This window comes from Epinephelus lanceolatus, chromosome 6, assembly GCF_041903045.1.
Source record: "Epinephelus lanceolatus isolate andai-2023 chromosome 6, ASM4190304v1, whole genome shotgun sequence".
Classification (NCBI taxonomy): Eukaryota; Metazoa; Chordata; class Actinopteri; order Perciformes; family Serranidae; genus Epinephelus; species Epinephelus lanceolatus.
In genome coordinates this window covers 23089696-23114557 of record NC_135739.1, presented here as the reverse complement: position 1 = coordinate 23114557, position 24862 = coordinate 23089696, and the positions used below count along the sequence as shown (strand labels likewise).

Genomic DNA, 24862 nt, shown 5'->3' with positions numbered 1-24862 from the left:
ACATGAGTCATGGAGCTCCTCCTGGTGTCCATACTGGGAACTACTGTCCAGTAACGCTCGGGGTGATGGTGCGATTTTTCTGCTTCAGTTCCACTCATTTCACGCTTGTCTGCTTTCTTTTATTTGTCCCTTTCCTAAGAAGTCCTTTTTTTTATTTCTTCTTCAGTATCTTACCTCATTTCCCCCTCTGCCATCTGTTCTTTCTTTCTTTCATTTTCACAGATATGTCTGGGACTTTTCCTCAGTGATTTCCTTATTTCAGTTTTACTGAAAAACGTCAGCGATAAAAAACCCCTTCCCACTTCTCACTGCCTTATTTTTACATTACAGATCAATGTGCTACAATCAAAGAGACGATCGGAGATCCTGAAATCAGTGAGTATAATTTTCTTACATATCAGATGATCTGTGTAGCAGCCATTACCAGCTCTGTGAGTGATCACTGTCTTCTCCACAGATGTTGTCCTTCATGTATGCCCACCTGACGTTCTTCCACCAAGGATATGACCTCTTCAGTGAACTACAACCTCTGATGAAACAACTAGGAGGACAGGTACAGGCTACAGTATACACACACATACACACCCATGCAGTATTTGTGTGTTTCTAGGTGTTGACGGTAACCTAAACACAAAGTCTCTGTAGCAGTTATACAGCGCTCTGTGTTTCTCAGAGGAAATAAGAAATGCTGTAACTCAACATTTGGACGTATGAGTTAGTCCAAATTTCATTATTGATGAAATTTGGACTTTGGACTACAAAAATTAGTGATTATATAGAAAATATATTTTTCCTTCTCAGTATTATTCATTAGTCAACATTTTTACATCATTAATGAAGCAAGGTAATTATGTTTTTTTATGTAATGTTGTAATTCTGTTACTTTTTTAACTATTCAGAGAGATTTTTTATCATAAGTTTAGTTTTTAGTGAAAGTGCTTGTTTTTACACTTAAAGGCTCAGATTTTTATTATAAGTGCCTGACAATGTTATATATGCAACTGTCGCCAGACTCGTTTTAATTTTAGCACGTATAGAGCCAGCATATTAAGGGTTTATATCAACCAAACCAGAGTTGATGATTGTTGGAACAGTGGAAAAACAAAACAAGATGATTTTCCTTAGTTATATCTTGTTATTGTCAAATTTGAATGAAGTGTGTTTTATGATGATGATAAAATTACTGTGCCTTTAAATGGAGTCTGGTGGGTTTGGCGATTTTGGGGCTGTTTCTGGTGAAACAAAAAAGATCTATCCCTTTAGGAATCCTTTTCATAATGTTGTCAGACCCTTACAATGACAATCTGAGCCTGTCAGTGTCAAAAACAAACACTTTTAGTGGACATACGAGAGTGCATATATATGCTCGGATTGGCTACACTGCAGCCAGTTTCACAGCTGCTGGATGTAGCGCTCTCGCTCACTACTGGACCACTTTTAAGAATTGTTTTTTCCATTTGTCACTTTGAGTTAAAAACACTGGGAAATGGGGTCTAGATTGAAAAAAATAAAAAGTTACCCTTTGACTTTGTCAGCTAAGAATTTAATTTGGATGGGACACAATTTGTGTTTCTCTTTTTTTTTCCCCTTTAATTTAAATTGAAAAATAAACACTAAGCTAGTCGTGGGTGAACACTCGCAGTGTTATTAAAACATACAGTATAAACTCTTCCAACAAAAGCAAACATGAGTCTATTTTGAGCAGAGTAGCGGAATAAATGTTGGCTAAGTTTACATACCAGCGCTCTGTCATAAACACATTTTATTACAGAGACAGGGACAATATTGTGTAACAGTTTTGCTGTTCAGGGGCTTGTTTAGAGCTTGGAGGGAGTTTTTCAGGTGATCAGGTGAAATGTTACTTTTGGCCATCTTCTTAGTTTGTGCGTAAGTGGTCGTGGGTGTACTCTGGCATCATTAGGGAGCAGCACAACTGCACTTTAACCTTCTGCCTTCACCTCCAGATGACCTCCCTCCTGTCTTTGTGTTTGTGTTGCTATCCTCTGTGTGTGCATATGTGTGTATATGTGTCTGTGTGTCTGTGTGCATCCTCTGATAAACACAGCCTTCCCTCTGAGCCAGAGGATGGCCCGAATGTGACTTTAAGATGATTATCACTGTGGAGCTGCTGTAACAGTGTGCAGGAATGAGGAAGAAAGCAGCCAGAGGGCTGGGAAAAGGTTTTCCACAGTCAGACTCATTGACAGTCAGCTGAGCGTACACAGCAAAGGAACACGAGATTGATTCCTAAAGTTTGTGGAATATAAAGTCTTGAGAATGGAGCAGTAGAAGAGCTGAACGAGAGGACGATTTTGCAAGACCAAGGAAGAAAGGAGTCCAGACACAGAGTGGGAAGAGAGGAGCAGAAGAGTAGAGGGAACTTCTTAAGAGAAAAGTGTTACTTGTAAACATGTTTTTCTGATGTTTGAACCAACAAGAAGGAACCAAACCATGTTTTTTATTTGAGAAACAGAAAAAAAGACAATTTTGGAAACCAGATCTGAAGAGTTGGGACAGTGGTCTTCCAAATTGGATTGGAGAGAATGGTGTGGTTTCTAACCCTCATGCTCTGAAGTTGGAACCATCTGACGTTGGTACTATCAAGAAATTGACAGACAGAACCGAAGAGCGCTGGGAAAAGAAAAAGGGGGATGACAGGAGCCACTTTGAAAAGCAGATTTTAGGAGGGGATAAGAAGCAAAATGTAATCTTCTCAAAGCTAAAAGTGATTGAAGTAGAATGGAAAGGCATGGACTGTAAGCCTTCAACACTGAAAAGGCTGCGAGGATTGTGTGAGGAAAAAAGGGAGAGAAGTGCAAAAGACTGTTTCAGAAACCAGATCCTGGTGAGGGAGGGAAAGCGAGAGATAGAGGGTTGGTTTCAAGCCGATGAACAACTGAAGTTTAACTGCGTTGTGCGGATTGTAAGCCTGTCACACTGAATTTGGAACAGTGCAAAACTGAAAGGAGAGGAAGATCAGAGGCCGAGCTGTGGGGAGCACTGACAAGAGGATTGTGGATTATTTCTTTTCTCCTTTCCGTCATGAAGCTGAAGAAGGTGGAGAGGCTGTGCAGGGAGGTGTGGAGGAGCTGTCAACAGGTCTGATAATATGACTCGATGCCTGTAGCCAATGAAAAATAGATCAAAGGTGGTAAAATTAACACTAGACACTAGGCATACCACAATGCTAGTTTTGGTGTATGATTTATTATCCCAGAAATAATTACAATAAATGGTGTTATTGTCATTTTAAGACTGTTCAGTGTCACTGACACAATGATATTACAATAGAATAGCATAATGCAAGTATACCCATTGAAAGGACAATGAACTTTTAACTCATAAGAATATTCACTGGAGAGGACAGGGGCAGTGTGACCAGAAATGACAGCAAAATGTTTCTCAGCATTAGCGATGGGGAAAACATGGATACAGCATAGTATTGAGATATTTTGTGTGGCAATATTACATCAATACACAGACACCAAGTATCGATTATTTTTGTTTCATAAATTATTAATATTTTAAACACAAATTACGCTCTTGGTCACCTACTAGAATAATAAAATCAATTGCTTTTGCTGCAATAAAAATGACTTAAGTGAGATGAAGAGACTGAAAACTTTTATCTTATTAGATAAATACAGATGTTGACCGAATTTTCCTTATGCGACATAATTTGCAGTTTAAAAAGGGTATCGAATAGCAATTTATGTCATCACAAAACTCAGCATATCGTAAAACATTTAAAATCGTGGCTTAAATATCGCGATAATTTCATATTGTGGGGCCTCTGGTGATTCCCACCCCAACTCAGCATGCTGTTTATTGTGTTATCATGTTGGTTAAAATTTTGGTGGCATTCTTACATAAACAAATGCAGGTAAACACAAGAGCATTATCATGAGATGTATGGACCTGAACTCATAATTTTTGCTCCCCTCGATAAGTTTCTGTTTTAAAAAGTTTGTTTAAATGTAAACACATTTAGCTGGTTTCCTATTCCGGCTTGGAGTAAAAGCAATGTACACTACGTTATAGGCCCTTAGTAATCTGGCATGATATTGCTGCCAGTGCTTTTGCTTGAGAACAGGAGATAGACTAAAAAAAAAATTATGAAAAATATATAATTTTTTTCAAACAGTGGCCAGAAGAACACAGGAAGTTGTTGAAGTTACACACAGTAGTTGCAGAAAACCGAGGAACTCTTAATGAGTTACTCAGGTGGTATATGGATAAAAGCTTAGTAACTGATACAGAAGGTTACAGCAGGGGGGATTACAGGACACTTACATTTCCAACCAGCACTGTATCATAACAATGTGGGCAGTATGTGTAAATGAACTGTAATCTTCCCTCCATCTTACTAGCACCCAGATCTCCCTGCTTATCTCTCACCTCACATCTGCAAAAACATCCAGCGAATTCTTACTGGCTCCAGGACTGGTGTTCAAACTACAGATTGTACTCCTGCATTTTTGTTTGCCCGCCATCACGGACACAAAGAGCATAGAAGTGGATTGAGAGAGAGCCCCCCTCTCTCTTTATCTCAGACCAAATTCTCATGATACCGTAAAACCAGGCAGTGGTGATTAAATATAAACCAAGATTCCGTTACTGTACTGCCCTTTTCTTACCTACAATATCTTCAGAAAAATATTTTAGAGCACTGTTTGGCTGTAATATGAGAATTTGGGACAGGAAGTGGGCATCATAATGTTTACTGTATTGTGAAAACGGAGGCTTGAATAGCTGAGGTGAAACGGTAAAACTGTTACTGCATTGCCTTTTTCTCACGTCAGACGTTTTCAGAAACTTATTGTAGCTTACTGTTAAACCGTAATTTGAGATTGTTTGTTACCAGTCGGCTGACATATAGTTTTTTACATCAAAACATACAAGCCCGCAATACGTCACCCACCAGCAGGAGCATTCATTGGTCCGGTATATTATGGTAGTTATAGGTTCTCTAACTCTTAACCAAACGCTAACACCACACAAAAGACCATCTCTCCAGCAGTAAAATACGTCTTTAAACATGGAAATATTATCTGGGATCATATATTTTGTTAACCTTTTAAACTAAGATTGCTGTTGGTCCATTTTGAACATGTTTGAATGACCACTTGATGATGATTCATGCCACTTCTTCCACCTTTGCCTTTGGAAACAGCTGGACTGCCTCTAAATATAAAGATAATCTGCTGATTGCCCCTTTCCATGACACAAAGCCTCAGGGTTGAACATGTGCTGTGCTGAGTGAATATGTTCATTCAACAGGATGTTTTGTATCTTTTCCATGAGTCACGCAGCTTGTCACTACAGTTTTACAAGTCAAGGCAGATCAGAGCAGAAGGGCGAGTGACCATCAGTGTGGTTCTGTGGTCTGTAGGTGACAAACAGACACAGTGAAACATCAGAGGCGTCTGTCCTTACTGACATCATCAGTGGGGGCTGCACATGTAAGATAGATAAGATGTTAAAGGTAAGGTGAGTCACAAAATGTGCAGAGATACAAATGCACATACGTACCTGTGCAGATACAGATAGGCAGCATGGACTGGACTGGACAAGTCTTTGTGGTGCGACAGGGGAAAACATTTCCCATCTGATGTTATCAGCCTGCCGTCCACCCATTTCCTCTGCAAACAAAACAAAAGACCCGGCTCCCTCAAATAAAGTCTTCTCTAAAATTTGGATCACAGCATTTTTGTCATATTTTGTCATAAAACAATATATTCAGTGAAAGAAAACACAGCGAATTAAGCAGATAATAAGTAAGATGTTGTTTTGCTGAAAATTGCGGCCGTTAAAAGCTGCAGTACAAAACTTCAGCACCACCCAAATGGAGTAAACTGTTAGTTCCGCCCTCTTGTATCTCATTTGGCACACTGACTTCTCTGTAACCCATTATTACGAATTGCCATTTAGCTTAAAGTTGTGGTACAGTAACTGGTGTCTGTAAAACCAAAGCAGGCATTAAAAGCACATGATGAACCCAGCTAATCTGTAGTAAACATGCAACACTCATGTTTCATATGCAGACACCGATCCTTGTGTGTTTGAGGTTTGAGACGCAATGATTTAGGTGAGATTGTGGCCACAGACTAATCACAGCTGTGAGGCAAACTGGCACATTTTCGGCATCCCCCTGTGACCTCCAGCAATCACTGAAGTCCTTTTTTAATTTTTTGCTTTCATCTCCGCTCAAAAGACCCGTTGTATTCCTCTGCACACGCGATGGTTACTCACGGGGACGAGGAGAATCAATCACCCCCCCATCCAATTTCACACATGACGAAGCCTCCACAGCACGGTCCATTTTGTTTGGAGGAGAAGGCCTGTCTTGTCTCGATGTACCCCGTATGAGTTGTTTATTCGCTGGAATCATTTATGCTCTCAAAAATGGAAAGGAGAGCTTCTGTGCACACATACTTGCAAACACCTTTCACTACAGAGGGAAGAGAAGGTTCTCGTTTTAATGGCCCAGCGTTAACTTGTATGTCTGTCACACCCACTCACCTCTTACTAGCTTTCTCTGTGATTGTAAGGTGCGATAAAGGATGTTAACATGTAGGCAACAAAGCAAAACATCCTGACATATGTTGGAATATGTTTTTATTTGTGTTTGTGTCACTTTGGGTTTCAGTCCTTTTGCATTCACCCTCAACAGACAATAGGTTTTCTAAAAACAACAACTTCAGAATGCATCTTAAATTGTTGTGTGCACTATTTTGAATTAAATATGCCTGACCAGGAGGTTTGATTCTGCTCTTCTCTTGCAGTTGGACCAGCTGGTGGTGGATGCTGCCAAAGAGAAGAGGGACATGGAGCAGAAACACTCCACCATCCAGCAAAAGGTAACACACTTTCGTAATATAGTCCCATCTTCACATGCACACTGTCACACTTTGCACACAAGTCACAAAACAATATCTGGGGGCACAAGTCCTGGCCCTTTACACTCTGTGCTCCAAGAACAGTTGAGCAAACTTCGAACACCTCAGTCAACTTTCCCCTTTCCTGTTATACCTCACTATGCTACGTGTTAGTTAAAAATATTGAAAAGAAAACCAAATTTTAAAGATGATTGAAAGATGTGGCTTGGGGACTGTCTCAGTTTTCACAGACACATTACATTGTATACAGTTGCATCTTAACAAGCAAAATGCTAGCTATACAGCTAGCTAACGTATAGCTACATCAAGAGAAGTTAGCCTGATGTCAGATCACCAACGTCAGCCTTGTTTGCTTCCTCCTTATTTTTGTGGTATTGTTAATTCATATCGTTTAGCTTTGTTCACAAAGGTTAACACAGTGAATATATCCTTCCATCACATGCTGTAGTCCTTGTTGTCGGCTTCTTGAAGCTATGTTATTTGACACCCATAAACTATCTAATATATTTTATGCTTCTTTTTGTCAAGCTTATCAAACTAAGTAACAGTAACTAAGGGCAGTCAATCGTGAATAGAAACCATACATGACAACTTGATCCTTCTTTCCTCCACCCAGCAACCTGAAAAACTTACTCAATGTGTGCTCAACATGACCAAGCTACGCTGAGCCTGGATTTCTCCTATATGTGTAGTGACTTACTGTCTGTCAGATCCCACAAAGCCTTTCTCACTGCACACAGGCCTCCTCCCATTAAAAGTAAACCCACGGCACTCTGCTAGGATCTTGCAGGACTTACCTTTGAACCCCACGGCCTCTTGTGCTCGTAGCCCACCGATCACAATCTTTTTCATGGCTACCACTGCTCACCTGCATTGAACTCTTTCTGAGCACTGTGCTGCCAGAGTTGGGGTCAGCGTGATAAAGTATTACAAACTTTAGGTACACTAAAGCACTCAGAATGAGTTGATTGGGACAAATCAATTATTTTATTTCATATAAAATAGTTTGCCCAAGGGAGTGTTCACATATTAAACTATCAATTTCAGCCATTTACTGTAAGTTTGTCATTTGAGTGAATGGAGGTAGTGCTCCGCCCTCAGGTGTAAGGTGATCCCTAAGGATGATCTCAGCCACACACCCATGCATTATTGACAGCCGACGGAAACCCATTTCCACACAAACAAGGTTGAGTTTCAGTACCGTCCCATCTCTGGTCAGCACCCATGCTAAACCTAATATCCCTGATGAGTCACACTTGTTGATATATTGCCTACCAAAAGGGCACACCAAGCATGTTGACAAGAAGTGAAGTGAAAAGACATTTGCTAGTCCTTAAAAAACATTTGTGCCTTCTGTTAATTTTGGACACTGTTCTCATTGAGCTTTGGGAACCCACAACAGAGTAAAAGTTAAGCAGGATGTTGTGTTACAATATGTGGTGATGGTAAATTGCCCTTAGCTTTAGTTGTATATCAGGCAGCATCATTAAATCCAGACACCATCTGCCAGCTCTTTACCCAGCTGTTGTCTGCTGGGCTTCTGTTAATTTGTCTGCCTGTCAGTGACGTTCATTTCAATCTCCAACTGTATTTTAGTCATACATCTTTTGAGATGTCTTCCTTTTTTCACCCCTTCTTTTGTCCTTTCCTTCTGCTGCTGTGTAATTTTTTGTGTCTGCCTTCTACGTCTTTGTTTTTCTTTTGCCTCTCTCCCTCCCTGTCTTCCCTCCTGCTCAGTGAGTGACGGCACATGTGCCAACTTCCGCCTGTCCTTGAGCACCTATCCTCCACCTCCCCTCCCTCAATTTATCTGGATGCTATTTATATGTCGTCTCGCTCCCACTGCTCTTTCTCTCTGTTTCATCTGGCTGTGTACACACGGACACTCCTAACCAACTGTCTCTTCTTTTCTTTTACTTCTGCGCTTTCTCCCAATCTCTTCTTCTTCTACTCACTTCAGGCTGCTCTGCAGGTAAGCTGTGTTACTCTTCCTTTCTTCCCCTCACTCTCATCACTGTGTCATGTCTGCATGGTGGGATAGATACTGTGCACGCTGTTGTAACTGCTTTGACTCCACCTCTGCAGCTCACGTCATGTGTAGCGAGACGAGTGAGCCGGTTCATCACGAGGTTAAACTGATGATATGATGCCATTTTATTCATTGCAGCCATCACATGTGTCCTTGTGACTTTTGCAGTCAGTGTATATAAGTTGACCTCAATTCATTAATCAAATTAAGACTGTTCTGACACTTACTGCACATGCCTTTTCATACTGTATCATGCTGCTTGTTGTGTGCTCAGCTGGGCTCAGCTTTTTACAAATGTAACACTAAAGTCTCTTTCATATCGGCTTCCTTGCTTAGGGCAACGAAGCTGGTCTTTGTCACACTTCTTTGCAGTTATCTCTCAGAGGTTTCGAGGTGAATGAAGCGAAGCATGCTAAGAAATGAAAAGAAATGTAGTGTTCTGGCATATTTTTGCTGTGGAAATTATCAAAAGCAACATTTGCTGTTGAGATAATTTGGTAACACTTAACAATGGCTTCACTCTGTCAGTTAAACTTGTGTTTTACAACATTGCAGTGCTGCATTATTTAATGAAACACCACATTAATATTTCCCCAGTGTTGCAGCTCAAAGTGCACAAATCACCAGGTTGGAGTGTAGCATCTTTTCCAAAGAAACTTCATTAAGTTGCATGTCTATATAGACTCTATCTGCTTCTTAAACCCTTCTTCTTTACCACCTTGCAGTAGAACATACAATGTGGACTCAGGGAAGTATAATTAAATTGATCTAATGATCTGTCTGGCCTTAGTGACTAGTGCTGTCACTTGCACCAACATAATCAAAACAGACTTCTACGTATGTCTCTGACTCCTCCTCTTGCTGTTGTAGTTGCGATGGTGATGCAGGTTGTTACTCATGTTACTCATGATGGTGTCCTCATTGTTTACTGGTTGAAAAACTTGTGAAGGCTGGGCATACTGGCAGTGCTGTAACCCTGGGTAGAGAAGTATTTTATAGCTGAGTGTGAGCCAGAAAGTGAGTTTTGAAAGCCAGAAGTCTTGTTAAGTAATTGGTTAATAGCCATATCAGCCCCCATCTTTTTATCTTGTGTTATAATGTGCTGTATGTCACTTGACACGAAAGCCTGTACGTCTTGCCCCTTTTAGGATATTTTTTCATGTATTTTCATTCCTATTCACACCATTGCACACAAGCCTTTCTCATTAACATTGTGTTGATGAAACCTTCCATCCTCCCGGGAGTTGAGGATGTGTTTGTATGCTTCCTAACTGCCTCTGTGCAGCAGCAGCAGCAGCAGCAGCAGCACTGTGACCACATGGCATGACAGCGTAGCAGTGGTGCTACAGGAGAGATGGACGGGCTGCTGACAGATTTTCCCGTCTTGTCTCGTAAAGAAATAGAATTTGTGTCATTGGTTTTGAAATGGCCATGGTATCAAAATGGTCTGATTGTTTTTTAAAGAGGATAAGGATAAGGATAAGTAAGGATAAGTCTCTCATTCAACATCGCTAAATGAGTAGTTGCTTTATTAGTGCACACACGAGGGAGACGAGCGAGTGAGGGGAAAAGCTGAGTGCACGTCTGTTAAAGTGAAGTCAGTATAAATGTTTGATGCCCGAGCTCCTCTGCACGGTCCACTTGATTATTCTAACCCATCAGTCACACCAGCGCCGCACACACACTCACACATACACACAGGTGACCTTCGCTTAGGCCTCAGGAGGAGGAGGAGCAGCGGAGGCAGTGACGAACGTTTTGACAGACGTACACAGCCACAGGAGAGGAGGAGGAGGAGGAGGTGAGGGTTTGTAGAAGAGACAGGCCACACTGCTTAGAGTGACACGCTGCCACTGCGATGCCACACAGGAAGACTTTGAGATAGTGGAGATTCATCAGCCTCACGGGGAAACATTCACACACACACAGGAGCTCACGCTCCACAAAGTCTGTGAGAAATGAAGATTTTCAGCCGTTTTCACTATGTCTGGTATCTGGTGAGTGCACCTAAAGGAGAGAGATTGAGTTAGAGAATGTGTGTGTCCGTGCATGTGTCAGTGTCTCTGTGCCAGAAGCTATTTATAGTGACAGTCTTTGTTTATGTTTGTGTTTCTGTAGTGTGATTGTCTGTACGCCATTTTAATTTAGACAAAACTCCTGTGTTTTAGCATAAGGAAATACACATTTCTTTTCTCTGTGTGCCGTTCTCTTGCTGTGTGTGATATTTTAGGAGGTGACTGAGCTCGAGTCTTTACCTGACTGCCGCAACTTTTGCGCTTGGAGGTCGACCTCCGTACGTAGAGTCACCGCATCGATTTCCATCTGACTTCCACTTTGTAACCCTACCTTCTCCCTGTCTGTCACCTCCTCTCCTCTCCTGCACATGCTAAGAGACTGCATTGCAGTGTTTGTGTAGATGTTTGCACCTATTGTCTGTTTCCTCATTTTACAGTGCTACACATGCATCAGTGTTGAAGTGTCTTGATTATGCAGCATGTTTATTTTGATGCCTCATTGTTGATGCCCGTGTCTCCGAGAGTGAACTCAGGTTGATGGGTTAAAGTCAGTGAATGGTTTGTTGCTTTGCAGTCCATTGTCACTTCTGCTCGTGGAATAATAAATGAACACGTTTCTGTTGTCAGGCGAAAACCTCAAATCACTTAAGTGTTTCAGGAACTAACAACAACAGCTTTACTTATAGTTTGACGACTACCTGTTTTTTAATATATGTAACAGGGTTGAAGATCTTTGCCAAGGCCCAAGCGGTCACAGAGATTTCTCAACCTATAGTTGAAACAAGAAAACCAGAAAGGTTTTCACATGATAGCACAAGTGTTGCACTATACTGTATGTGCTTCATTCTGTGCTGTCAGTCATAAGTAGGTATTTCTTTTAAGATTGTATGGATGTGTGTGTAAGATAAGGTAAAGTAAGGTAAAACTTTAATGTCCCAGAGGAGCAATTTGAGATACAGACACACAGAATCCAGTGTCACACACTGTCAGGGGTAAATCATGGACAATTAGTGGTCACTGCTGGTTAGGATAAGTAATAGCAGATGGGACAAAGGACGATCTGTAATGCTTAGTGCTACAGTTAGGGGGGAAAACCTCTGCCCTGATAGAAGCATGTGAAACTCAACATAGAGGTGATGTTAAAAGTCTGAGACAATGGACCAAGCTTTAGAGAGTGTGTGTGTATGTGTGCCGTTGAATGCACACCTTTATCATTATGGTTGGTGTTGTCATGTTTCCGGAGTAAGGCTGAACCGTTCATGATTTCAAAGTTTAGTCATAACATTAACATAAGAATTCTGAATCAGCATTTAAATACTGTGCACTTATTTTATTTATTTATTCATTTTTGCATGTGTATTCATTTCAGTTTAAACCCAGTATTTCTTCACAGTTGACTTCACTAATATTAGTAGTATTATACTATTTGTAGAATTAGATTCCACCCATGGCAGTGTGGGATTGTTTCCAACTTGTGTGATTCCATTAACTCTTGAGCACTGAAAAGTTCAAGAGTCAAAATTGAATTAAAAAAGAAAGATGTTATCCTTTCCAAAATTACCAACATGTTTTTATCTAACAAAATATTCAGCTTCAATCTATATTTGTTAGTGTTCTTTCAAAACTTTCAAAATAAACATTTTCAGTGCAGTCACCTGTATTAAAGGAGCTATATGTAAGAAATCTAAGGCAAATAGTCGTAAAATCATCCTAATATGTCACAGAGACTAAGGAATAATGTTCATATAACATACTGATCTCACCGACAACAATAGTACAGCCAGAATATTCGCATTTAGAAAACATTTTTACAGTCTGCAAATCATGTTTATGTTTTGAAATAAATCAGTCTCCAGCGTGCCGCTGTCCAGCAACCTCGAATCTGTGGGTGGGGGGGGGGGAGGGGGGACACGACTCGCAGCAGTATTTTAAATTTGAGTGCAGTAACCGTTTTGGCCACATTCTTACATACAGCGCCTTAAACTAGGCGGTCTAGCAGCAGTCTAACAGCACAATAAATTTCTCTTTTTTTTTGGTTGAAGAAAGTTGATTTAATAAAAAAAGACTAGCTCATTTTATCTGATGAATCACTTTATTTAAATTGAGGATTTTGTTTGAGGATTTTTTTTTTTTTTCACTTTTTATGTTTTTTCAGGGTTATGACATCACAAAATATAATGATAGACATGCAGCTTCATTCAAAAACCTTAATAGAGGCTTCAAATATAAAGAAAAATGACATGCATTACAGCCTTAATTGTTTCCTTATTCAATCAGGCATCATACCAGTATTGGGATTCAGTGAAAAATGCATTTTTGTGACCTAAAAAATGTAGTTATTCGGGCAATTGTAAGAATTGTGCGACCCTTTTGTACTCTCAAGGTTAATTTGATCCACCTTTTGGAAAAGGTGATTTGTTGAATGCCTGGAAGGGTATTTCCATTATCTTTCTGTTCAGAAGCTTAAAACAGACACAGTTTGTTCCCCTTGTGCACCCAAAATAACCTCAGTTGTCCCAGTGTATGTCATGCTGGAAAATTGTGTGTGTGTGTGTGTGTGTGTGTGTGTGTACGTCTGCATCCATCTGATGCACCATGCTATCACTGGGCAGAGGGGTTTAACTTAAGCTTTTGCTCAGGTTACATTTACAGATCTAACCAATAGCACAATGTGCATTCACAAACAGACAGCGTTCAGTCATGCACTAGAAGTAATGCTCTACGTCAAACACACATACAGTATGTCAGTCTGACTGTTGAGTGTCTCTGTAGGCAGATCTCTTCATTGTGGGAGTCTGCAACATGCAGATTTTAGGTTGTTGTTGTTGGATCTTTGCACAAGAGCAGTTGCCAGACTTACAGTTTATAAAGCATACATGTACAGATTAGTGTGAATGTTTGAGTACACTTTATTGAAGGGTGCTTTCATCCTCATTTCTAGACAAAAGAAACTGAAAAGAAAATCTAAATTGTAGTTAGGCTTGAAAATATCACATAGAAAAGAAAAACATGGAGAAAAACAAAGACATAATGCGGCCAAACTTTAATAGTTTCCTCCACTCAGTATGGGAATGTGTATAATCTGTATGTATATGATTCGTCCCCTCGTTATGAGCATGTTTAACATGATTGCTTTCCAGGAAGTAAACAGGAAATAGTAGTCATTGTCACCACCAGCTGAATGACTGAGGTCATTTCCACTTAGCACATGTTGACGTATTTAACTTACAAAGTTCACTCTACTAGGGTTTGTCTGTGATGTGTTTTTGTTTATTCTGTAGTCTGTTAAGTGTTTTGGTCACATGCCAGCAGTTTGTGCTTTTTTAACATGTCAGAAACTATATCATAACATCTGACAGTATAATGGTCAGCACGTATGCTTGTAAAGATGCCGTCCAAGGAATGAACATTAGCTGTTTAACGTAGCTGTTTCAGTCCACCGAACTTTTACTGTATACAGTAAATATGTCTCTCAAAAGCAGGAGAGCAGGGTTAAACAGTTTTTTTGTTTCGTAATGAGGGGCATGGTGAATCTTTTTCTGTGTCTCTGGATGTTTCTATAAGGACAACGGAGAAGGTGATTCCAAAGCTCATCGCAGTAACACATCTAGAGCTGTAATTGGTTGTGGTGATGGTGACATTCGGTGTAAATTGACTCCACAAGGACACACACACGCACATGCATGCATCTTGGTGTTCAGTGTCACTTGAGGCTGAGAGAGCGGGAGGGTGTTGGGAGAATGTGGCTGCAGCTCAGGTAGTTAAAGCTGGACTGGCCACGGGGGCCGTCCCATGACAGCACACCAGACTGGGTTACAGCAGCAGCAGCAGAGTCGGCGAGAGAAAGGATGCATGAAAGCTCACTTTGCAACTCTACTCCTTGGAGGACGATAACTAACTCGCTAACTGCCTAGCTGAACATCTAACTAATTAAAACCTTGAAATGGCCTCGTTATGTGCAGGTTTCATGCCTATAGGGTTTGTTAATGTGGCCTCAGTCCCTGATTCAGGGATTGTTTATGTGACCCTCTGAGTATGTGAATTTAACTTCATCAGATGGAAAGTCTTAGTTTTATTTATAATACACAGATATTATTTTAGCACATTATATATGATTAGGACAAACCAGATAGGTTCTGAGTTATGTTATGTCCCCTCCCCACTTCAGAGACTGAGAGAGATGTGGATGAAGGAGAAATTGAAAGAGTCTGACGTATTTTAGTGATGTGGTGTATGACTGAACATTAGAAGATGATTTTTTTTTTTGGGCTTTTTGCCTTTACTAGATAGGACAATCTAAGTGTGAAAGAGGGGATGGCATGCAGCATAGGGGCCACAGGCTGGAATTAAACCTGGGGCTGCTGCGGCAAGGACATTGCCTTCATATATGGGACATCTGTTCTGCCCACTAAGCCACAGAGCGTTCCAATAGATGTATTTTAAACCTCCCTTCTCAGGCAATACGTATAATTGCAAAATCAACCATAACCGTGCAACCATCAGCTGTGTGTGTGCGTGTGTGTTGTTTCTATATTGTCCTGTTTGTAGTGTGAAACATCACTCAGGTCAGTGACTACTTTTACATGCACAAAATATTCTGGCTTTTGCCCTTATTCCAAAAAGACAAGATTTCCTCCAAGTTGTTTAGATGGCTAATGAAAAAGAATATTCCACTAATATTTATGTTTACATGTACCTGTGTATACTCGTGCCCTAACGAGTTGTTTATGATGTCAAAATATGGGAAAGTGGAGCGACTGGGGCCACCTGTGCCATTTGGCCTCACGTTTTCCACTGGTGGCATACTTGTTTGACAGTGTTCCTCTTTAATTTCTTCAACCACCTGTTTGAATAAGATTGGCGCTGCGATATCTGCACACATCCAAATACCTGTTAATATTCAAGTCTTTGAAAATGTTTAAAAGTAGGATTGTTTCTTCTTCTGGCTAGAAATGTGGACTTTTCCTTTGAGCATGCATCTCTACCCCAGCCTTGTAAGTTGTTGGCTAGTTGGTCTGTGTATGGAGCATGAACATGACAACGCACAGAGCTGACCGTAAACAGGCAGGAGGGTGTGTGTCGCAAACTGCGGTAAAAACCCCAATTGAGACACATTGTCTGAATGCGCTGTATATACACTGCCTGGCCAAAAAAAAAGTCGCCACCTGGATTTAACTAAGCAAATAGGTACGAGCCTCCTATTGGATAATTACTGCATGGGCGATTATCTTTCAGCTGGCAACAAGTTATTTAACCCCAACTGGTGCAATGAGTTGCTTCTCATTTCCTAAACAACCATGTCGAAAGACACATCCCGTGGTCATGGAAAAGATGTTAGTCTGTTTGAGAAGGGTCAAATCATTGGCATGCATCAAGCAGAGAAAACATCTAAGGAGATTGCAGAAACTACTAAAATTGGGTTAAGAACTGTCCAACGCATTATTAAAAACTGGAAGGATAGTGGGGACCTATCGTCTTCGAGGAAGAAATGTGGCCGGAAAAAAATCCTCAATGATCGTGATCGGCGATCACTTAAACGTTTGGTGAGATCAAATCGAAGAAAAACAACAGTAGATCTCAGGGCTATGTTTAATAGTGAAAGTAAGAGCATTTCCACACGCACAATGCGAAGGGAACTCAAGGGATTGGGACTGAACAGCTGTGTAGCCTTAAGAAAACCACTAATCAGTGAGGCTAACCGGAAAAAAAGGCTTCAATTTGCTAGGGAGCATAAAGATTGGACTCTGGAGCAATGGAAGAAGGTCATGTGGTCTGATGAGTCCAGATTTACCCTGTTCCAGAGTGATGGGCGCATCAGGGTAAGAAGAGAGGCAGATGAAGTGATGCACCCATCATGCCTAGTGCCTACTGTACAAGCCTGTGGGGGCAGTGTTATGATCTGGGGTTGCTGCAGTTGGTCAGGTCTAGGTTCAGCAACAGTATGTGCTCAAAGAATGAGGTCAGCTGACTACCTGAATATACTGAATGACCAGGTTATTCCATCAATGGATTTTTTCTTCCCTGATGGCACGGGCATATTCCAAGATGACAATGCCAGGATTCATCGGGCTCAAATTGTGAAAGACTGGTTCAGGGAGCATGAGACATCATTTTCACACATGGATTGGCCACCACAGAGTCCAGACCTTAACCCCATTGAGAATCTTTGGGATGTGCTGGAGAAGGCTTTGCGCAGCGGTCAGACTCTACCATCATCAATGCAAGATCTTGGTGAAAAATTAATGCAACACTGGATGGAAATAAATCTTGTGACATTGCAGAAGCTTATCGAAACAATGCCACAGCGAATGCATACCGTAATCAAAGCTAAAGGCGGTCCAACGAAATATTAGAGTGTATGACCTTTTTTTTTGGTGGTGACTTTTTTTTTGGCCAGGCAGTGTATGTCGCAAGAATGCTCGTAAAACCCCAATAGTGCCTGCATATCCCACATGTCTTAATCGGCAAATGATTCATTAAAAAAAAAAGGCCTTTTTCAGAATATGATGTTTACATGGGTCGTTTCAAATTCTGAATATTGTCATATTTGGAATAAGGGTGGAATATTAGCGTGCATGTAAACATGGTCAGTGAGAGAAGCAGCTGAGAAGTGCTGCTCTGTACAAGGGCACTTAACACAGCTGAGACTGATGACCCTCATTTGTGACTCTGGGAAAAGTGCTGAGTCACTGCTTACCCTGGAAGAAATTGCTAGGACCAAAGAAAAATATCAACATTTTTAAATGCTGATAATGTGAAGATTTGTATTTTAACATGTTTGACTTTCTTTCTGTCTGTCTCACCTTGACGCTTTTTTTTTTTTTTATCAGGACTTCTCGAATGACGACACCAAGCTGGAGTACAATGTGGATGCAGACAACGGCATCGCAATGGAGGGTTATCTGTTTAAGAGGGCCAGCAATGCCTTCAAGACGTGGAATAGGTACGGCAGACACAGCTCCAGTAGCATCTCTATGAATACATTTAGAATTCAATTTAATGATAAGGAATCTCCATAGTGGGCTGATTGTGGGTTCAGGAGGGCAAACCCACTCATCAGAATTCAGAATAGAGATGTTAAAGCTGCTTTTCATTTTGATACCTGATGCAAGAACTTTAGAATATATTCGATAGGGATTTTTTAATCATGGTCACAAGATATAATTGGGTTGCCTGCAGAAGGAAGAGGGTAATTCTAAATTGAGCTGTTTGTATTTTTTTTTTCTCCAAAATGTACATTAGGTGTAGTTTTTTAGAGTATTGTAGTTTAACTGTATTTAATACACCTGAATAAATGTGTCTACTTATCAGCTCTCTCTCTAGACATCGCCATCCCTCTCATCCACACTAATATTACGTCAAAGCGTGTTATTTTAGGAGCATCAACGGCAACAGCATGTGACTTTGTTTTTCTTGTGACCTCCTTTCAGGCGTTGGTTCTCCATCCAGAACAATCAGCTAGTTTACCAGAAGAAATTTAAGGTATGTCAAGTGACTCCCTGCACGCTGACCACAATCAAATATGCATGTGTTTGACTTCCAGCACAAATAAACCCCCCCATGTATTTTTAACAGGGTGCTTCATTTAAGAGCTGTAGTAGGCAACGGATGTTTAGTGTAGGGTAAGCCACAGCTGTGTGTGAAGATAAGATGTAGGCACTACACAGCTCCTACATTCTGGAAAAGTCACATTCTGCTCTTTTTCTGAACTACATGTAGCATCCATGTTAAGATATATATTTTTTGTATTGTATAACACTGAAGAAATGCTTGTGTGTTGAATTGTATCACCTAGAGCAAACATTTTTGCTGCATTTTTAAAGCAGGTGGACTAATACAGCTTATAACTTTGTCAGACACATTTTGTATTTCTCTTAAAGGCTACCTAGCAGACCCTATTTTCCAATGTTTTTGTGTCTAAGTGACAAATGCTGCCAACGCTACAGCAGGCAGCAGAACAGGCTGCAATGTAACATGTCGACTTAAAGTGCTTGTTTATGTCACTGATAGGCTCAAATTGTTGTTATAAGTGTCTGACAAGATTATGGAGAGGATCCTGCAGAAGTCAATGTTTTTGTTAAAGAGTAACATCATTTTTGTTTAACCAGAAATAGAAGCAAAATTACCATTGCCAAACCCACCAAACCATCTTTTTTTCATTTTTTCACTGTTCCAGCAATCACTCTAGTTATTTCAAACTCATGTTTGTTTGAAATAAACCCTTAATTCACCCAGTTATATGTGAAAATATGCTGGCTCTAGGCATGCTAAAATTACTATTTATATAACTGGACTCTGGTGACTTTAGTTTTGGTGATTTTGTGGCCATTTCTGGTTAAACCAAAAGGATACTCTCTTACAAAACAGTCTATCTCTGTGGGGATCCTTTCCATAATGTTGTCAGACACTGAGGACGCATTCACACTGGCGCTATTTGGTCTGCTTCAAACGATCCCTGGTCCGCTTCCATGGATAGTTCGGTTCATTTGGAGTGGTCTAAACGCTCATTCGAACTCTGGTGCAGACCAAATGAGTGAACCCTGGTGTGCTTGAAAACTGAACCAAAGAGAGGAAGTGAACCAAAGAGAGGAAGTGACGTTAGAGCACAGTGCATTTTGGGTAGAAAAAAAACAAAGCCAACAGTGCAAACCGGGAGAAAAAAAAAGTTGGCAAATGTCTCGTGGGCAGACGTGGATTAGTGAGGAGGTGCAGGTGCTTACCCAAAGATTGCATAAATTTGATGTTGCTCCATTGTTTTTGTGGTTTTTGTGATTTCCATTTTCGATCCTGGCCAATCGATGAGCCAACAATCTGAGCCTGTCAGTGGCAAAAACAAGCGCTTTCACTTGACTTAGATTGACGGTGCACATATTCCCTCAGTGGTTACATTGCTGCTTCTTTTGCGGCTGCAAGCTGCAGAGCTTTCACTCACTTGTTCCTATTAGTTACTTAGACTCAAAAATGAGAAAAAAAGGGTCATGGTTGAAAAATACAGAAGTTACCCTTGAAGCACAGTATGGAAAACACATCTATACAAAGCTGTTCATAGTCAAAGTCTGTCATAGAGTCTGTGATCACCACTGTGTGCTTATGTCTGTCTGTGTGTACTGTGTTTAACCAAAGCTGCTGTATTGTCCCCCCAGGACAACCCGACAGTGGTGGTGGAAGACCTGAGGCTATGTACCGTCAAACACTGTGAGGATATAGAGCGTCGCTTCTGTTTCGAAGTGGTGTCACCCACCAAGTAAGTCTGAGTCCCCCATCAGTCTTAATGAGTACCGAAATATGCTACTAAAGGTGGGAAGGTGGAGTAGCAGTGTACCCACCTCCTTCCATATGCACACACAGACACACACACACACACACATCCAGCAGACAGCAGTTGTGTGATGCATGTCTGTCCCATCAGGAGCTGTATGATGCAGGCAGACTCAGAGAAGCTGCGACAGGCCTGGATCAGAGCCGTCCAGAACAGCATTGCCACCGCTTTCCGCGACAAGGGAGATGACGGCGAGGTAAAAAAAAAAAAAAACAAACAAACACACTGAGTCGATAGTTGAAGGGATTCACACATACTTTAGATAAATAAATGACATGTTGACACTTACAGAACACAAATTTCCCGCACCCCTATTCAGTTTTTCTGATTATGATTTTTCTTGTCTAGACTGTGCTGCTACATTTACACCACAGGGATGAAGTTTCATTGTCTCTTTTTTTTTTTATCTTATCCCATCTTAATGTCTCTCTCATGTCAGAAGCTGGATAGGAAGTCGTCCACATCGACAGGGAGCCTGGACTCTGGTGGTGAGCCAAAGGAGAGGTCACTGAAAGGAGAGAGTGCCCTGCAGAAGGTCCTGGCCATCCCAGGCAACACCTGCTGCTGCGACTGTGGCCAGCCAGACCCCCGCTGGGCCAGCATCAATCTGGGCATCACCCTCTGTATACAGTGCTCTGGTATCCACAGGTAAAGTGCTATGGTTTTTCAGAAATTAACCCTTATAATAATAAAAAATATCAGACTATAATGAAAAGAATAATCACAAAGGAAGATACAAAGTCATGAAACTCGTAAATAACTGGTCTATACATTTAACTACTACGTCAATTCAAGGAGGAACAGAGAAACCAATAACCAATAATAATTTATTTATCTATGCAGGAATACAGTTCATTTTGAGAACATTTTGGTTCAGTGGAAACTGGAAAGGATTAAAAACAGTAAATGCATGTTTACTGTAGTTATGGAAACTCTTTTCCACCAGGGCCTCGTTCAGTTCTTTGTAAAAGGTGTCGGTCTCTGGGGATTTATGAAATGTAAACTCGCTGTTATGAACACCCAGCCTGCTTGGGATGTTGTGACCTTTCATTACTTTAATCACCAGAGTAAAATATTTAATTATTATTCAGGCCAAATTTTAATTAACGAAAAAGTGTCCAGGGATTCAGGCTATCCTCCTCACTACAGCTTATTAAAAGGAGTGGATCTTCATTGTGATTCCTTAACCAAGGATTAGATTAAAGAAATTACATTTCCCTAAATGAGTTGTGGTCTCTGCCAATCTTATATCTACAAACAAACAAAACTGTACAGCAGTTTGAGCACTGCTTCCTTCTCTACAAACTGTTTTTGTGGTTAATGCTGCTAAGCCTGAAAATCTGCAGACCCCAGTTTCCACCCTGTGGCCAAAACCTAAACTACATTTGTGTGATGAAAAGTATAATGGTCTTTTAGCCCTCTCACAGTTAAAGCATAATGAGCAGTGTCACTGTGCTTTTCTTTAAATGCTTCAATCTTTTTACCTGCAGGAGTCTGGGAGTGCATTTCTCTAAGGTTCGGTCTTTGACTTTGGATACATGGGAGCCAGAACTTCTAAAGGTAAGAGAGGACAACCTGATGTACACAAATAAATGAAGGAGTATATGAACATCCAGTTAAGCTGGATTCTTACTCTTCATCTAATTACTTTTCTTGCACGCACATTTGTTTTATTTTCCTCTGTTTCCTTATATGCTTGACAATTACTGTAGAGGGTGTAGCTGTAGCAGAGTCATGCATTCCACTCTGGGAGAGTTTAATATTACTAATTGTATTGTCCACCTTTCACAGTTAATGTGTGAACTGGGAAACGGAGTGATCAACCAGATCTATGAGGCTCGACGAGAGGAGCTGGGAGCCAGAAAACCACATCCAGGAGATCCAAGGTACAGAACTGGTAGAAAGCATGGTGGTGTTTTCAAAACAAAAGATCTACTTGTAAGTTCTGCAATAGAGTAGATGAATAAATAAACACTGATTCTCCCCATTGATTAATTTCTGATTTAAAGAGTGGGGCCATCTTTGTTCTCTTCTGGGTTTTTTTCAAAAGGACTTTAAAAAGAAGAAAAGAAGTATATATACCAGCAGTAGGTTGAGGGCCAAGTTAAATTTCTCACCTCATTCACAAATAAACTCTTCTTGTTCCCAACAGACACGAGGTAGAGGCATACATCAAAGCCAAATATGTGGATCGCCGGTTTGTGCGCCGGCCGTCAGACGAGGAGCTTCGCAACAAAGTGGTGTCTCTGAGCAAACAGGAGAAGAGGCTGAGCAGCAGCTCAGAGCACCTGCCCCCAAGACCTCCACCACCCACCCCAAAACTTCGACCGGGTCAGTCAGGTCAGTAGAAAAATGAACAAACACAACACACCTTCAGCCTAAGAGTTTTTGTTTTCTGTCATCTGCCCCTCATCTCTTAAGTGAATGAATGAACACTTAATGAATGAGAATATTCACAGAATCAAACTGACAACATTCAAAGTCCTGATCCTGATCTCCTGGTAGTTTTTGTCATTTTCCTTTAATTTCAATAATCAACTACTTGGATCCATCCTGTTTTCTACATGTTTGATTTCCACCAACCCAATTTACCTGCTTCATAAAGAATATAATCACAATTCAGACTTTGGATGTTTATGATTTATAAAACTTCTAGCGCCTCAAAGTAACAGTGCATGAAGAGGGTAACTCCAGTGTCATTTGTGATTGTGGCTTTATTTTTTATTGTGCGCTGTGTGATTTTTGCACTGCCGTGGAGAAGTGTCACCCATGGGCATACTTTATGTTCCCTGTGAACAGCATATGCCTGAGCCTTCTTTGCCTCCCATTGCTTCTTGTAGTCTGTCTCCTCCAGTGTCGACAGAGCTGATAGTTTAACTATCTCTGCTTTCACCCTGCCTTCCTCTCTCTCCTCTTCCTCAATCTCTTCCTTTCATCCTCTCCTGTTCCGTGCTTCTGGACTAACTCCTTGCTCTCACTGCCTACCCTGTAACTCCCCACCCTGCCACTTAATTTACACCCTCCGCCTTCCAATTCCCAAACTCCCATCATCCCTAACGTAGCTGTTGCCAGCGGCACGGAGGCCCGCCGCGACTCTCTCTTCTGTCCTGACGAGCTTGACTCGCTCTTCTCCTACTTTGACAACTCTGCCAAGCTCAGGAGCAGTAAGTACTAAACGCTTAGTGTTTCGCTTGCTTCTCCATCCCCTCTGTCCGGTTGTATTCACTGCTCTGGGGCTGTGGACTAACAACCCTTCATCCACTCCTCTGTTCCTCCTTCATCCAGACCTTCTTAATGGACCATCCTGTCACGTTAAGAGCATTGCAGAGCATACCATGTTTTGTTTTTCCCGGGGGTGGAAAGTGTTTCTTTCACTAATGGTTTGTTTGGTATTTACATTCATATCTGTGTCATCATATTTTTGGTATTTAGGGACCTCAAACATAAGGTGATGGTGGGGATCTGTCCTCCAGTTCTCTTTCTGTTGATTTCAGCCGGGGACGTGTGTGTGTGCACTCACTGTACAAAATATTAGGACCACCAGCTGTTCGTGGATAAAAATTAGCAACTGTCAAACCAATGGAATAAAAACAAATTAAAAATGTTCACATATTTACAGATCAGATCAACATCTTTATAAAAAGGTGTGTGAGGGACTACATTAGGCGGATAAGTGATGATCTTAAAACAATCAGCTGGAGGGTGTTCCTTATATCTTATACAGTCAGTGAGTGATTGACGTCTGTGTGTCGTTCCACAAGTCCTGATTCAGACGATTTGTTTTACAGTAAAAAGTGCAGACAGCGGCATCCAGAACAGTGCTGATGGGAGCAGGGAGATGCTGGCCACCACCCCCTCCAATAACAGCCTGACAGATGCAGGTAAGACACAACTAGTGCACCCATACACCTCTGACATGCCATTACATAGACATTCCTGCCTTTTGAAATCTAAAGCAACAGCCGTATTAGCTACATTATAAAAACATCTTGCATAAACATTATGAGGGACAAGGAGATGCTGGAGAGCCACAGGTGATTATTGCAGTTTGGTGTATTAACAAACCTTCAGAACATAATAAGTCACACCTTTGTTTGCACCATTGCTACAATGAAAAGAGAGGCATTAATTGGTGTCATCCTAAGAGCTCTTAGTGACAAGCTACCACTCAGAGACAACTGCACATGAGCTAATACACACCCCAACTGTTGTAAAATACAAAAATATTGAAGTCAAAGGAATATCATTAGTTATTGGATGGTTAAGGAAGTTAAATGCAAAGGTCCTGTTGGCAGAAATGGAATATAATATTCATAGTTATGTTTTCATTAGTGTACAATGACCTTAAAATAAGAATAGTTTTGTTTTTGTTACCTTAGTATGAGTCGTTTAAATCTACACAAGAGCAGGCCCTCTTTCACAGAGTTCACCTTGTTGTTTTACAGAAGCCCAGAACGGACAAATCAAACACTGGCTATAGATAGGGCCCTTGCATCAGCCAAATATGAATTGGCATTTTATTGTCTTAATGTTTTATTTATTGTTGAGAAAAAATGTCTTGCATCTGTCCTTCATGTCACCAGTAAAATAGGTTGTGAGG

At 40.9% G+C, this 24862-nt stretch overlaps 1 protein-coding gene across 2 annotated transcripts in view; it reads left to right on the top strand.

Moving 5' to 3' along the window:
• The window catches only part of LOC117253424 (arf-GAP with coiled-coil, ANK repeat and PH domain-containing protein 2-like), a 71312-nt gene that overhangs the window by 36936 nt on the left and 9514 nt on the right, over positions 1 to 24862 (top strand). The window contains exons 7-19 of one of the 2 annotated variants that reach the window (XM_033620857.2): positions 331 to 375; positions 458 to 553; positions 6786 to 6860; positions 17774 to 17886; positions 18374 to 18425; positions 20087 to 20187; positions 20353 to 20458; positions 20702 to 20910; positions 21753 to 21822; positions 22054 to 22148; positions 22415 to 22602; positions 23325 to 23426; positions 24051 to 24143. In XM_033620857.2, coding sequence (XP_033476748.1) covers positions 331 to 375; positions 458 to 553; positions 6786 to 6860; positions 17774 to 17886; positions 18374 to 18425; positions 20087 to 20187; positions 20353 to 20458; positions 20702 to 20910; positions 21753 to 21822; positions 22054 to 22148; positions 22415 to 22602; positions 23325 to 23426; positions 24051 to 24143 — 1345 coding nt within the window. The remainder of the gene's footprint in view (positions 1 to 330; positions 376 to 457; positions 554 to 6785; positions 6861 to 17773; positions 17887 to 18373; positions 18426 to 20086; positions 20188 to 20352; positions 20459 to 20701; positions 20911 to 21752; positions 21823 to 22053; positions 22149 to 22414; positions 22603 to 23324; positions 23427 to 24050; positions 24144 to 24862) is intronic. The other variant, XM_078168837.1, reaches the window with a different exon arrangement.